At 45.1% G+C, this 15,822-nt stretch overlaps 2 protein-coding genes across 2 annotated transcripts in view; one reads left to right on the top strand and one right to left on the bottom strand.

The window, feature by feature from the left end:
• The window catches only part of LOC103783255 (integrator complex subunit 4-like protein 2), a 93,434-nt gene that overhangs the window by 41,770 nt on the left and 35,842 nt on the right, over positions 1-15,822 (top strand). The window contains 3 exon segments of the mRNA XM_055114990.2: positions 2,003-2,118; positions 3,005-3,138; positions 5,355-5,512. Of these exon segments, the coding sequence (XP_054970965.1) occupies positions 2,003-2,118; positions 3,005-3,138; positions 5,355-5,512 (408 nt within the window).
• On the bottom strand, positions 7,397-11,267 carry LOC129393052 (ectonucleoside triphosphate diphosphohydrolase 6-like). Its single transcript, XM_055114989.2, has one exon. It carries the CDS (start codon positions 9,998-10,000, stop codon positions 8,546-8,548), a length of 1,455 nt encoding a protein of 484 aa, XP_054970964.1. The 5' UTR covers positions 10,001-11,267; the 3' UTR covers positions 7,397-8,545.

Here is a 15,822-nt window from a genome sequence, read left to right as displayed (position 1 = left end):
ATAAATTAATTAGATTTCCTCTTTCTCCTATATAGTGTTTTGTTTTGTTACTTTTTTTTTTTTGAGATGGAGTCTCGCTCTGTCACCTTGACTAGAATGCAGTGGCGTGATCTCAGCTCACTGCAACTTCTGCCTCCTGGGTTCAAGCGATTCTCCTGCCTCAGCCTCTCGAGTAACTGGGATTATAGGTGCACGCCACCATACCCAACTAATTTTTGTTTTTTTTTTTAGTAGAGATGGGGTTTTACCATGTTGGTTAGGCTGGTCTTGAACTCCTGACCTCAGGTGATCCACCTGCCCTGGCCTCCCAAAGTGCTGGGATTACAGGCATGAGCCACTGTGCCCGGCCTTATTATTTTTTGTTCATTAAGTTCTGGTTTAGAAGGTGCACTTAATTGGCTGGGTGCAGTGGCTCACGCCTATAATCCCAGCACTTTGGGAGGCTGGGGCGGGTGGATCACCTGAGGTCAGGAGTTCAAGACCAGCCTGGCCAACATGGTGAAACCTCATCTCTACTAAAAATGCAAAAATCTGCTGGGCGTAGTGGCACGTACCTGTAATCCCAGCTACTTGGGAGGCAAAGGCAGGAGAATCGCTTGAACCCTGGAAGCAGAGGTTGCAGTGAGCCGAGATTGTGCCACTGCATGCCAGCCTGGGCAACAGAGCAAGACTCAGTCCCCCCCCAAAAAAAAACCATAAACAATAATAAAAATATATAATTACCTTGCTTGTATAGTTCCTTATAGTTTATAAAGGGCCCTCAGGTAGTTATAATAGCTAACATTGAGTTCTTACTATGTGACAGACACTTTGCTGAGTACTTTATGTTAGTTATTTAATGCATATAGCAACTCTATGAAGTAATGACTTTTAATCTCATTTTGTAGATGAAAAAATTTACTTGCATAAGGCTACTTACTTTCAGACAGATCTGTGATTTCAGGACTTCACCCGGGATATCAATTAGAATGTTTTTGCCCACAAATAAAAAAGACAATCTGATTAAAAATATCTTAGCCAATAAGTCTGTTTTTTCATAACGAGGTCAGAAGGTTGGTTTCAGGATTGGTCATTCAACAGGGCTCTCTTTGGTTGCTCTGCAGTTCTCTTGGCTCTTTTTCTTTTTTTTTTTTTTTTTTGAGACAGAGTCTCTCTTTATCGCCAGGGTGGAGTGCATTGGCATAATATCGGCTCACTGAACCTCCACCTCCCAGGTTCAAGCGATTCTCCTGCCTCAGCCTCCCGAGTAGCTGGGACTACAGGCCCGTGCCGCCATGCCCAGCTAATTTTTGTATTTTTAGCAGAGATGGGGTTTCACCATGTTGGCCAGGATGGTCTTGATCTTTGACCTCCTGATCCAGTCATCTTGGCCTCACAAAGTGTTGGGATTATAGGCGTGAGGCACCGCACCCGGCCGGCTTTCTTCTCATAGTTGTAAGATGGCTGCCTCATAAGATAATATCTCAAGACAGAAAGGAAGGGTCATTCCCTTTCATGCATTGCTCTTTTGATTTGCAAAAACATCCCTGAGAAGCTCCCCAGCCAGCATAGTCTCGTGCTCCATTGTCTAGAACTGGCTTACTTGCCTACCAGCAAACCAGTCACTGGAAAATGGGAACGGGATTGCCATGATGGGTTTAGACCAATAGTGGTTCAGCTCTTGGGCTGGACCTGCCTTTTCCGAGCACTTTGCTGCCTGCCTGATACCTGAGTAAAATCAGGGCTCTCTCAGGAAGAAAGATGGGGGAAATGGCTGTTGGTTAAATAAACAGTTCTTTTATCTTTATAATAACCAGTTTTTTTAGATGAATTAACCAAGTTCCAGAATAACTGGGTGACTTATCTGAAGTTATAGAGTTAGCAAAAGTATATGGTTGAGAATTTCCAATTCCAGTTCAGGTTTTCTGATTCCAGTTCAGGTTTTCTGATTCCAGTTCCTAGTACTTTTCAAAGGACTAACTTTACTAATTTGTTGATGTGCATTCTTATTTGTTTGTTTCAGGTGCTTGAAGTTTCTGGGAAGTCGGCATCCAACCCTGGTGCTTCCCTTGGTGCCAGAGCTTCTGAGCACCCACCCATTTTTTGACACAGCTGAACCAGACATGGATGATCCAGCTTGTATCCTCTGTGCTTAGGATGGGCCCTGATGTGTTGGCAGGCAGCTTTGGCATCTCCTTCTGCAGTGTAGCTAGGGTGGTCTGAGTTTTCTTTTCTTTGCTTTTCTTTCCTTTTTTTTTTTTTTTTTTTTGAAGACAGAGTCTCATTCTGTCACCCAGGCTGGAGTGCAGTGGCCTGATCTCGGCTCACTGAAACCTCTGCCTCCCAGGTTCAAGCAATTCTCCTGCCTCAGCCTCCTGAGTAGCTGAGATTATAGGCGCCCGCTACCACACCCAGCTAATTTTTGTATTTTTAGTAGACACGGGGTATCACCATGTTGGCCAGGCTGGTCTCAAATTCCTAACCTGTTGCTTGGGCTGGAGTGCAGTGGCACCACCCCGGCTCACTGCAACCTCCACCTCCCAGATTCAAATGATTCTCCTGCCTCAGCCCCCCAAGTAGCTGGGATTACAGGTGCCTGCCACCACTCCCGGCTAATTTTTGTATTTTTAGTAGAGACGGGGTTTTACCTTGTTGCCCAGGCTGGTCTCAAACTCCTAACCTCAACTGATCCACCCGCCTCAGCCTCCCAAAGTGTTGGGATTACAGGCGTGAGCCACCATGCCTGGCCAGTATGTACTTTGATAGGCAATATAGTTGCTTACTTTATAGGCAAAATCATTTCCATTTTTTTGTATTCTTGGCAGTCTCTGGCATTTTTAAAAACCTTTGGTAATTGGGGGTGTGGGGGGAGTAGGGGAATGTATTTTGTTGTTTGTATTTGCATTTCTTTGATTATTAGAAAATCATAGTCTCTTGATGGAGATTTTGGAGGTGGAAAGTGAGAGTGCCAGAATCTGGCCAACCTTTTATACTTCCAAGTTTACTTAACCCAGTGATCTATCAGATATTGCAGTTTTGGTACTTATTTTCAATGCTGCTAAAACCTGTCCAACAATGCGAGCATTGTTCTCAGATCACACCTTCAGGCACTATGCCTACCTCCGAGACAGTCTTTCTCATCTTGTTCCTGCCTTGAGGGTATGTTGAAAACATCTGTTGTCCTTGTTTTTATTTTGCACGGGGTAGGGGTATTTTTGTTCATGTTTTCCTTTGAGATGGGGGTCTTGTTATGTTGCCCGGGGCGGTCTCAAACTCCTGGGCTTAAGCCATCCTCCTGGCCCAGCCTCCCAAGTCGCTGTGATTACAGGTGAGCACCACTGTGTGCAGCTTGTTTTTGGCTTTTTATTTTTTGTGCTTTGTGGTTATTAAATAGTAGAAAGCAGTCCATATATTCTCTGAAAACTTGTTTGTTCATTCTCTTTCTCTCTTGGGCTCTTTGCCATTGTTTTATACTTTTGCTTTTGTATCCTTTACCTTTTAAGATGGTTCATTTTTTTTGGTGTCCCTGGGTTATTGATATTAGGCAAGAAGAAAGGAACCTGGAACAATAGATTATATTTTAGATCAAGAATTTAAATTGTCATATATATATATATACACACACATATATATATACACATATATATACATATATACATATATATATATTTATTTATTTATTTTTATTATTATTACTTTTTGAGACGAAGTCTCGCTGTGTCGCCCAGGCTGAAGTGCAGTGGCGCGATCTTGGCTCACTGCAAGCTCCGCCTCCCAGGTTCACTCCATTCTCCTGCCTCAGCCTCCCGAGTAGCTGGGACTACAGGCACCTGCCACCACACCCGGCTAATTTTTTGTATTTTTTAGTAGAGACGGGGTTTCACCATGTTAGCCAGGATGGTCTTGATCTCCTGACCTCGTGATCTGCCTGCCTCGGCCTCCCAAAGTGCTGGGATTACAGGCGTGAGCCACCACACCCAGCCTAAATTGTTATATTTTAACTATTACATATAGCCATGATTCTCCACAAGTGCTTATTTTTTAAAAATAAAACCTTTACTATTTTTAAAACCTAGAGGTATAAAGAAGAAAATTTAAAAATGGATCATAATAATAATAGCAAACACTTCGTGAATGCTGTGGCCCAGGTACTCTTCCAATCTCTCTATTTGCATTAACTCATCCCTGCTTGGGTGACTCCAAATCACTTTATCTGGAGTAATATACAAAATGAGGCCAGGTGCGGTGGCTCATGCCTGTAATCTAAGCATTTTGGGAGGCTGAGGCGGGTGGATCATCTGAGGACAGGAGTTCACGACCAGCCTGGCCAACATGGTGAAACCTCATCTCTACTAAAAATACAAAAATTAACTGGGCATGGTGGTGGGCACCTGTAGTCCCAGCTACTCGGGAAGCTGTGGCAGGAGAATTGCTTGAACCCAGGAGGCAGAGGTTGCAATGAGCCAAGATTGCGCCGCTGCACTCCAGCCTGAGCGACAGAGTGAGACTCCATCTCAAAAAAAAAAAACAAAAAACAAGTAGATACAAAATGAAAAGTGAAATACTCTTTGCTCTCTCCTCCCCATCCATCTTAAAAGGTAACCACTTTTAACAGTAAGAATAAGTATATCTGAAGGGCTAGGCCAAAAATAAAAAAAAATTATTCTCATGAAAAAATTGTATGCTATATAAGTTTATTTGGGAATAAATCATTACTCTTCCTTCAAGTGAAAGATAAGATAGTGTTTTAAAGATAAATGTGGCCGGGTGCAGTGGCTCACGCCTGTAATCCCAGCAGTCTGGGTGGCTGAGGCAGGCGGATCAACTGTGGTCAGGAGTTCGAGACCAGCCTGACCAACGTGGAGAAACCCTGTCTCTACTAAAAATACAAAATTAGCTGGGTCTGGGGGCGGCCACCTCTAATCCCAGCTACTCAGGAGGCTGAGGCAAGAGAATCGCTTGAACCTGGGAGGCGGAGGTTGCAGTGAGCCGAGATGGTACCATTGCACTCTAGGCAACAAGAGTGAAACTCTGTCTAAAAAAAAAAAAGATGTAGCAACAGTTTAATTTTTAGTCTCCTTCCTATGGTTGGCCCATTTATTTCAGTTAGCAATAGAAAATATTATACCTTTCTGTTTTTCTCCTGGCGCTGTGGCTGTATTGGGTAGACCATGTTTGCATTTTGTCTCTTTCTCTTTAACTCCCAATTGTTGCTGAGGAAGGGGATAAATGTTATTTATAGAATCTCCTAGCCTTTTTTCCCCTTTGTTTTGTTTAGCTCACATTTTTAATATGCTTTTATGTGTTTGTGTGTGTGTTACCAAAAGCTGAGCCACCAAACTTAATGACTCTATAATCCCACTGTGTTTGCTTAGTTACCAGGTAGAAAACTGGTGTCATCAGCTGTTTCTCCCAGCATCATACCTCAAGAGGATCCTTCGCAGCAGTTCCTGCAGCAGAGCCTTGAAAGAGTGTATAGTCTTCAGCACTTGGACCCTCAGGGAGCCCAGGAGCTGCTGGAATTCACCATCAGGTAGGGTAATCATCCCTTCATCTGACAGAGTTAGTGCTGTTACACTCAGCTTGACTGTTCTGAATTCTGGTGTTGGTTACTAGGCTTGATATTCTGACTCTATTGGTCTACATTCACACACGGTTTTATGGTCTGTTTATATTTGGATTAGATTGTGGTTTGAACATATTTTTTAAAAGAGCTCTTTATATTCATGACTCGATTGATGATTAGTACACAACAGAAATAGTTACAAAGAACCTGTTTTTAGTTTTTTAATTTTATATATTAGGATGAGTGACCAAAATGCAAAGTAACAGTGGCTAAAACAGGAGCAAAGTTTAATTCTTCCTCATAGGCAGGACAGGGCTGAGATGACCATCAAGGATCTAGGCTTGCCCATTCTTTTTTTTTTTTTTTTTTTTTTGAGACAGGGTCTCACCCTGTCACCCAGGCTGGAGTGCAGTGGCATAATATCAGCTCACTGCAACTGCAGCCTCCTGGGCTCAAGTGATTCTCCCACTTCAGCCTCCCAAGTAGCTGGGACCACAGGCATATGCCACCACACCCGGCTAATTTTGGCTTTTTTTTTTTTTTTTTTTTTTTTTTTTTGTAGAGTCGAGGTTTCACCATGGTGGCCAGGCCGGTCTCAAACTCCTGAGCTCAAGTGATCCTCCCGCCTCGGCCTCCCAAGGTGCTGGAATTACAGGCGTGAGCCACTGTGCCCGGCCTAAGCTCATTCTTTCTTGTGTCTTCATCTTCTGCATCAAGCAGCTCTGCTTAACAATTCAGAATCTAACTGTCCCCCCTGTATTCCATCCTGTGGGGAAAAGGAAACGGGAAGAGAAAGGTATCATCTCCACCCTGTGGTTTGTTTAAAGACACTTCCCAAAAGTTGTACACTCTAATTTTACTTGCATTCCATTGACTAGAACTTAAGTCACATGGCCATCTCTCACTTCAAGGAGCGAGGACATGCAGTCTTTATTCTGGGTGACTAATGCCTGGTTTACATGCGATGACTCTAATACTCAGGAAGAATGGGAGAAAGATATTGGGGAACAACCAAAAGGCTCTGCCAGACCTTCCTCAAAATGGCCTGAATGATATGAAAAGAATTTAAACTCATTTGCTTTTAGCAAAAGCAGTATTGTTTGCTCTTAAAAGATTAAAAAATTATGTCTTTTAAGAGCAAACAGTACTGCTTTTGCTAAAAGCAAATGAGTTTAAATTCTTTATTGTTTGCTCTTAAAAGAGAAAAATATTATATCGGCCAGGTGCAGTGGCTCATGCCTGTAATCCCAGCACTTTGGGAGACCGAGGCGGGAGGATCACTTGAGGCTAGGAGTTCAAGACCAACCCCGCTGAGTGAAACCCCATCTCTACTAAAAATAGTAGCCTGTAATCCCAGCTACTTGGGAGATCGAGGCATAAGAATCGCTTGAACTCGGGAGGCGGAGCTTGCAGTGAGCCAAGATCACGCCACTGCACTCCAGTCTGGGCAACAGAGTGAGACTCCATCTCAAAAAAAAAAAGAAAGAAAAATATTATATTATATCATTTGTATCTTGGTTGAGATCTCTTTTGATCTGCCCGGAAGAGTATTTGGCACCAGCCACATTCAACTAATAATTTTTAGTGGATGATTTCATTCCATACACTAAGAAACAAGCTCTGTGCTAGATACAGATCAGCTAGCTAGGATTCTGCCCTTAGAGAGCCCATGTAGACAAGATGGATATAGACAAAGACTTATGATGGTGGATAACAGCGCTTTGTACTTTGTTCATGCTTTCCTGTCCATTATTGCATCTTAACATGTTATAAAGCCGGCCAACTGAACCATCCTCCAAGTTATGTTTTCCCATTATATTAGGTCATTCATTCACTTAGCAGCATTAACTATTTGTTTTTTTTTTTTTTTTTTTTTTTTTTTTTCCCTGTCAACCTTTTATTGGGAGTGGAACACATGAGGTTCAGCTCGTGCTGGGCACTGTACATTCACTGAAGCAGCTCAAGGGGCTCAGCCCCGGCACTGACACCACACTGAGCAGGATGCACGGCCCGGGGCTCACACTGTCCATGGAGGAGGTGGGGTCAACCCGTGGTGGGCGGATGGTGGCCCGAGACACCGAGAGCTTGGTTCTGGGACTGTGGCTCAGCTGACCCGTGGCACAGCTGCATCTAAGACATGGCCCTGGCTAGGCGGGAACGGCTCACAGTAGCGATACATTCACAGGACACAGTTGGTGTCCAGAAAAGGGGGCTCAGAACACAGTTTCTACACAAGCACTTGGCACCCACACGACAGAGACGTCACTCAAGCAGCACAGCCACAAATAGTTTACAGCAGCTCATGCCCGGCATCCGCCCATGCTGGGAGACTCCCTGAAGGGTGGGCACCTGCCATCTGTGAGGAGGTGCCTCCCTCCATCATTAACCCCAAACCACACAATGTGTGAGGAGAGCAGGCCTCTGGGTGAACTCACACATTCATACCCAAGGAAGAGGCAAACACACTCAAGTCCAGAGTTCCCAGTGGTGCCGCCCAGACCTACTGTCCCGGGGGTGTTATGGCTGTCCCTCGGCTTCCCCAGAGCAGCCAGGACAGCCTGCACTGCCTCCCAGACTCTCGCAGGAAGGGGAGCTCTGCCCTGGGGAGGAAACTGACAGGCTGGGAGACAAGACTCCCATCGCAGGGACACGCACAGCAGCAGCCACAGCCCCGCGGACGGGGCATGGGGATGGGACAGGCAGGGAGCCACACTGCCCCCTCAGTGTGTGCCTGTGGTTCTGTCCTGGTCCTGCCCACTTGGAGCCCAGGCAGACAGGTGGCATTGAGCAGGGCCCAGGTCCAGACAGCCCTCTGGCCAGATGTGACTGGAAGAGGCTGATGCCAGGGCAGCACCAGGCCTTCTGCAAGTCCCAGAGCCAGTGTGCAGAAAGTGCCACCACGGCCTGTGCTGTGGCTCCTCAGGATGAAGTCACGTCCAGGACAGGAGGGTTTATGCAGACACACAGACACTGCTGATGGGGACAGGGATGGCTCGGCCACTATGAGGCTGGACTCTTCTGTCTGTTCAGGGAGTCGATGTAATGAAAAATGGCCCCCAGAGCCCAGCTGGTCTCAACATTGTCAATTTTCCGAGTGAGCTTCAGTACTTTGCTCCTGGGAAAGCCGAACTCCTGGAGTAGCAGGCTGACGTAGGTGAGGTCCATGCACGCGAAGGGGCTGCTCTGCGGCTGTGTCTCCAGGGTCCGACACACGTACTTGGCTGCGATCTCGAAGTCCCCCACCACCAGGCTGCCTCCCTTCTCCGCATCTATGAGGCCCACACCAGCTGCAAGGTCGTAATAGTAGGAGAAAGCATAGAAGTCCACATGCTTCACTTCCTCTGTCCTGTGCACTCTGTTTTGAAGGACCTCTGACACTCTGGCAGCACACAGCTCGTGCAGGCTTGCCACTGCTTTCTGCCCTGAAACCCTGTACGTGACTTCTGCGTGTTCCCACTCTCCTTTGAAACTGGGAGACAAGCAAGGGCTGACCAACTCCTTTCCATCCTTAGCAGGCTGCCCCTCCACGCCGCCCAGGATCGCCAGGCGTGCCGACATCAGCCCGAGCCCGAGGTAGCTGTAGGAATAGAGCTTGTAGGTCCTGTTAAACATCCGCAGTGCCGTCAGGTAACCGGGTGGGGAGGCCTGCAGGGTGCCCTCCACGCGTGGCAGGAAGGCGATCTGAGTGGATCCTCCGCCCAAGTCCAGCATGCCCACGCTGCTCCCTCCTGGAGTTTTCAAGCTGCCTGTCAGGAAGTTGATGGTGATCCACGCCGAAACGCCTTCATCTGTTCCGTTCATGATGGAAACACAGTCATCCCCTACAAGGAAAGGCGATGCTTTAAATACTTCTTTCACCTTCTGCAGTAACTTCTGGGCCTTTTCTTCAGGTAACAGGCGTAAGCCAGCTGTGGCCTTGAGGACCAGAGGGGTGGCCTTCCAGAAGTCGAACGGAATGTCCTGTTTAGCAACATCCAGTAGTTCCTGGATTCCCTGAGCGCTCTTTTCAACATCATCGGCATAGGCAGAAAGACCTGGCTTCAGTGCTTTGAAGGTTTCGTGGGTTAACGTGGGAGTTTCTCTGGGGGGCCGGGTGAACTGGAAGACGTGTACTCGGGTGCCAGTGCTTCCTGCATCAAACATGATCCCGTAGAAGACCTCGTGCCCATCTGCAGCTGTCCCCAGGGGGCTGTGGGCCTGCTGACCCCACCGGGCCCCCGGGGCTGCCCTGGTGATGCTGAAGAAGGCCTGGGTGGCGGTGGCCCGGTGCCACTTGATGTAGGCAACATAGATGAACACGCCCACACACAGTCCCAGGGGGTATGCCACCTTCGCCACCCGCAGGCTCCCGTGGTTGGATATTTTTCTCATCCTTGTTTGCCAAGGACCGTGCTGCGGCTGCTGAAAACTGTAGCTCGTTTTTCTGGAAGTTTCATAACGGATACCTTTTTTCATTCACATAGCCCATTCCGTGCACCGCGCGCTCCGCCACACCCACGGAGACGAGTGCCCTTTTCCGGGGAGCAGGCGGCAGCCGGTCTTTTGGGCTCCCCCGCCCCGGCCGGCGCCACCCCGGCCTCCACCCGCGGGATACGACCCCACAACTATTTGTTTATTCTAATAAGCCAGTTGCTGAGGGTAGAGAGAAATAAGAAATGACATTTGTTCTTAAGGTACTCACTGTTTATTACAGGACGCAGAAATCATCAATTTGATAAATGATACAGTGAAGAGAAGCATAGATGCTGTGGAAAAACAGATGAAAGGCCCTGACCCATCACAGTAGTAGTGGTGAGGGATGCTTCACAAAGGAGAAGATCCTTTAGCTAGTATGAAATGATAACTGAGCATGTCAGTTTCGTAGTCCATGTGCAGAAGAGAATTCCAACTTCAGCAGACATTAGAAGAGCTGGGAGACCTGAGGGAGAACAGCCTCCCAGAACTGCAGTGGTGTAGTATAGAGATTGAGTGAATGGAGCTTTGAAGGCAGACTCATTTTGGTTAACGTCTGAGCTAATACAGTCATGCACTGAATAACAACGTTGTGGTGGTCCCATGATTATATTTTTACTGTACCTTTTTTATGTTTAGATACACAGATATTTACCATTGTTTACCATATTTACCAATATTTACCATTGTAACCAGTGTTACAGTTGCCTACAGTCTTTAGTACAGTAACATGCTGTACAGATTTGTAGCCTAGGAGCAACAGACTATCCCATATAGCCTAGGTGTGTAGTAGGCTATACCATTTGGATTCGTGTAAATATACTCTATGACGTTTGTGAGACAAAATCACATAACAGTGTATGTCTCAGAATGTATCTCCATCGTTAAACAACGCATGACTTGTAGTTGTTTGATCTTAGTCAAGGGTTCATTTGCAGAAAACAAAAGAGGCTTTTAACTAATTTAAGCAGAAAGAAATTTATTACAGAATGTTGCATGGCTCACAGAGTTGTTGGGAAAGCTAAAGAAACAGACTAGGTGGAATATCCAGGAATGATTTCCAGAGCCACACAATGAGTGGGCCACCAAGGAGGCTGATGTTCCTGCTATTATCAGGAAAGCTGCCTATTGAGTCAGGATGCTACCAATAAAGCTGCTGGCTCCAGAACCGTGTCTTGCATTCTGCCTTTCTTCCGACTTCACATTGTTCCCTATACAAAACTCATGCGAATGTGTTTGATTGACTGATAATAAATCACGTCTGGAACCTAGCTCAAGGGAATCTGAGAAATGCAGTTTTTAACTTTGCAGCTTATGTAGTCCAGGAAGATACAGTAGATGAAGATAGGAATACCACGTGTGAGTGAGCCAAATCCAGTATATGCCGTAAGTACCAACTGCTGTTAGCTCCAGTTTACTCACCTGGGGGACTTGGTGACTTGCTGGGTGCAGGGGTGGGAGTGAGGAACTGAGAGATAAATGGGTGGTCTGATACTCTAGTAATCCAATAAAAAGTTGAGGGTGTCCTGGGCTCTCCTGGGAGTGCCGTGGGCTTGGGCTGGACAGGTCATGGGGAGAATGCTGGGTAGGTGGGTGCAGCTGCAGCCACAGGGGAGCCAGAGTGTGCAGCATGTGTCCAGCGTGAGCCTCCTGAGCTTCCACCTGGGTCACATAGTCTTTGTGCCCCTGGGAAGCCTCTAGAAGCCACACAGAGGCCCATAGCAACTCTCATGCCCTGGAGGGTCTCACCAGCCACTCCAGTGATGGGCCCTCCAGTAGCTCTGGGACCCAAGCAGGGATGATTCACAAAGTCCCTACCAAGCACAGGCCTTCACAGTTCAACAAGAAAATCCTACTGTTGACTGGATTTTTAAAAATCAGTGGAGGAGATCACACTAGAAATGATAGATACTGCAAGAAACAAAGCTTGAGTGAAAGCTTGTTACTGTAATGAATGGACTCACACATATCACTGCTTTGCAGTGATAGCATCAGCCAAAAAGGCTGCAGAACATGAATCATTAACAAGTTGAAATATGTCAAAGATGGCTGTGTGGTGTGAAGAAGCTGCATTAGCTGCACAGGCTAAGCCTAAATGATATTCCAAATGGCAGAGTGTTCACCTGAATACCATCACTGTAATCAGTAACAATAAAAGATAGGGAAAGCTGAATTATTTTTAAGGTTGAAATGATTTTAGCATGACAGTTTGTTCTCTTGCCACTGTACATTGAATCATATACTTGATATTTATTGTGTGCCTGTGATGTGCCAGTAACAGTACTCTAAACTAGGAGTCACCAAACTACAGCCTGCGGACCAAAGCTGGCCTGTTGCCTGCTTTTGTATGTAAGATCTGATTGAAGCACAGCCACGCTCATTTGTTTAGGTATTGTCTATAGTTGCTTTCATGCTACAATCACAGAGCTGAGTAGTTGCCACAGAGACCATACGGCCTGTAAAACTTAACATATTTACTATTTGACCTTTTACAGAAAAAATTTGCTGACCCTGCTGTAAGTTCTGGGCAGTCCACAGCTCTGTAAGCGGAGATTCCAGTCCTTTCTATACCTCTTGTGAAGCGATTTCTCTTCTCCCTCAACAAAGTGTTTAGTTTTGGAGGCCACTGAATGAGGTTGTTGGCCCTGAGCCCAGTAAAATAAAGTCTACTTCCTGACTCATCCCCACCTAAATAAACATTTAGATTTTGTCCTTGACAGTTTTATCCTGTTGGCACTAAAGCAAGTGCAAAAGGCACAAAAGCTGGCCAATTTGGTGATCAGCTGCAGTGCTGGCTCTTAGAAGGTACTCGCCTTCATGGTCTGGGTTTCCTGAGATGATAGTCTTGCTAGGCAGTGGCCGGCCAGATCACTGTCCTAAGTTTGGGGCTCTGTGTTTCTAGCTTGAGTGTGTATTCAGGAGCACAGGCAGGATGGTGAAAAATCTGGAAAGGGAAGCAGATGGACCATAGCAGTGAGGGCACCTGCGACACTTTACAACCATCATTGTAGACATGAAGTAATTTGCTAAGAAGAGGCAGAACGAGGATTTGAGTTCAGCTTTGTCAACTCTAAAATCCATATTCTGTGATGTGCAGTGATTTACAGGGGATTCCTGTATCACATGAGATTAGATCAGTTGACCCCTGGGGTTCTCCACAACTTACACTTTCTGAGTTGTTATGGAGTGAAATGTTAGCCTTTCATACGGAAGGTTCTCTGATGAGGACTGGAGCCACGTATTTGTTAGTATGAGTGTAAAACAAATTTCACTGTCATACACAGTGCCCTGTTTTGTAATCCAAACAGCCATTTAACCCAATGAAGATCTCACCTATGAGCCAGATGCTGTGGCTTGCACCTGTAGAACTGTTGTGAAGATTATTGTAATGATATATGGTAAAAGCATTTTGAGAATATCAGTTACATAGATAATAGTTGGACATTTATGGATGTTTGCTTTAAAATTTAAACTAACTGGCCGGGCGCGGTGGCTCACGCCTGTAATCCCAGCACTTTGGGAGGCCGAGGTGGGTGGATCACGAGCTCAGGAGATGGAGACCATCCTGGCTAACACGATGAAACCCCGTCTCTACTAAAAATACAAAAAATTAGCCAGGCATGGTGGCGGGCGCCTGTGGTCCCAGCTACTCGGGAGGCTGAGGCAGGAGAATGGTACGAACCTGGGAGGCAGAGCTTGTGGTGAGCAGAGATCACGCCACTGCACTGCAGCCTGGGTGACAGAGCGAGACTCCATCTCAAAAAAAAAAAAAAAAATTTAGACTAACTATGGCTTATTTAACATACTGGACATGCTCTTGACATTTTGTAACTAAATCAAATTTTATAAATGTAATCATGTTTAAACTCACTAGCAGGGTTGAAGGGGATTGTCTTTTAAGGAATGCTGCAGTCATTTGTCTGCTATTTCTCAGTATGAATAGTGACCTCCTGTTTTTCAAAGTTTACATTTTTGTGTTAAGTCCATGAAAGTGCTGTTGCTATACACACTGTTGTTTCAGGAACCATATCACCTTAGAAGTGTTCCATAATAGAGAATTGTTCTTTTGGAGTAAAATAGCTCATTATAACCTGAAACAGAAGGGGCTTCATTTATTAGAGATAGAAAGAAATGTACTACTTTTCTTATGGGAATTCTTTTACACACTAACCATTGAAGAACATGGGATTTTTTAGTTGAATTCTTTAAAATCCTCTTTTTGCTTTGAAACTTTTATTGTCTTTTAGGGAGAGCGCCTATTATGTAGTATTGGAACTGGTCTAGTAATTAAAGAGTAGAAATACACGTTTGTAATCTGTCATCATCTAGGTGCAGGAATAAAGATGGCGTTTTAGAAGTCACCAAGACTTTGTATTTATTTTGTATTTCCTAACATTCCTTTTTGCTCTACTAAGCTACTAAGAGACATAATTATAAATTTGATTTTTAGAGATTCTAAGAGATTGAAAAAAATAAACTGCATTTGATTTGCACATCCAGAATCTTTTTGACTATCTTTAATAGTGATTTAAATAATTAATTCAGCCTATTGTGTAAACTTAAAAAGAATCACTATATGTAAATGTGTTTACACATAGTGGCATAGTGGCATCATATAGATTGCTAATGTGTGTGTTCCTGGGAGGAACTGTTTTGCTCTGCCTGATAGCATCTAAAGAAAAGTGGCCCAGTGTATCCAGTTGTTGTTTTTTTTTTTTGGAGATGGAGTCTCCCTCTGTCGTTCAGGCTGGAGTGCAGTGGTGCGATCTCGGTTCACGGCAACCTCTGCCTCCCAGGTTCAAGCAATTCTCCTGCCCCAGCATCCCGAATAGCTGGGACTACAGGCGCACTCCACCAGGCCCGGCTAATTTTTTGTATTTTAGTAGAGATGGGGTTTCACCGTGTTGCCCAGGCTGGTCTCGAACTCCTGAGCTCAGGCAATCCACCCACCTTGGCCTCCTAAAGTGCTAGGATTACAGGTGTGAGCCACCGCGCCTAGTCGTATCTAGTTTTAAATTAGTTTTGGTCTCATCTGTGTTTGATGTAATTAATAAATAAATGAAAAGAGTTTAATAGCAAATAAATAAATGAGATGCAATATGATATGGTTAAAAAAATACTTTTGGAGTCAGAGCTGATTCTGTCTAGTTCATGTCGTTTTGTTGTTTTTTTCTGTGACCTTAGGCAAGCCACTTAAATTCTGATCTTTAGTTTCCTGTTCAGTGAAATAGGATTAATTGCAATTCATATTGTGAGAATTAAGTGAGCTCAAGTAAGGAAACAGCTAGCACAGTACAGTGCACATAGAATGTGCTCAGTGTACCTTTCTCATTAGAGCCCGTAGTCTCCTGATGGATGTCTAGACTGAGGCTTCCTAAGAATTGTGAGCATAAAGTGACAAAGAGAGGAAACACTGGGACACAGGATTTTTCCCAGAGCTAACAAGTTTCCATTTTTGTTTGTACAGAAGTTCAGATTTCTTTTGGCTAATTGTGTTGGATTGGGTTACATCTTGTTCTGTGCACTTCAGAACAACTGCTACAATTCTGGGGCAGGGGAATAAAATAACATTTGGAATCAGTTAGTTAATGTACAGTCAGTTGGTCTGTATTCTGTATAATTGTCATAGAAGGCAGAATCTTCCTGGAGAGGAAACACAAATGCTTCTGAAGTAGAATACTTCAGGGCTGTCTCTTGCAAGAGAAAAATCAGAGAAGTGAAAGGAAGAGACCATCTGGCCACCAAACTCATACTTCACAGTTGGGCTTAGCTAGTCTATGGTCTTGGCTTTCATTGTGCTGGGTTCCCATGCTTTGGGTAGGCCT

The sequence above is a fragment of the Pan paniscus genome, chromosome 6 (genome assembly GCF_029289425.2).
Source record: "Pan paniscus chromosome 6, NHGRI_mPanPan1-v2.0_pri, whole genome shotgun sequence".
Classification (NCBI taxonomy): Eukaryota; Metazoa; Chordata; class Mammalia; order Primates; family Hominidae; genus Pan; species Pan paniscus.
Note: the sequence above shows the minus strand (reverse complement) of the source record. Positions and strands in the feature narration are given on the sequence as shown.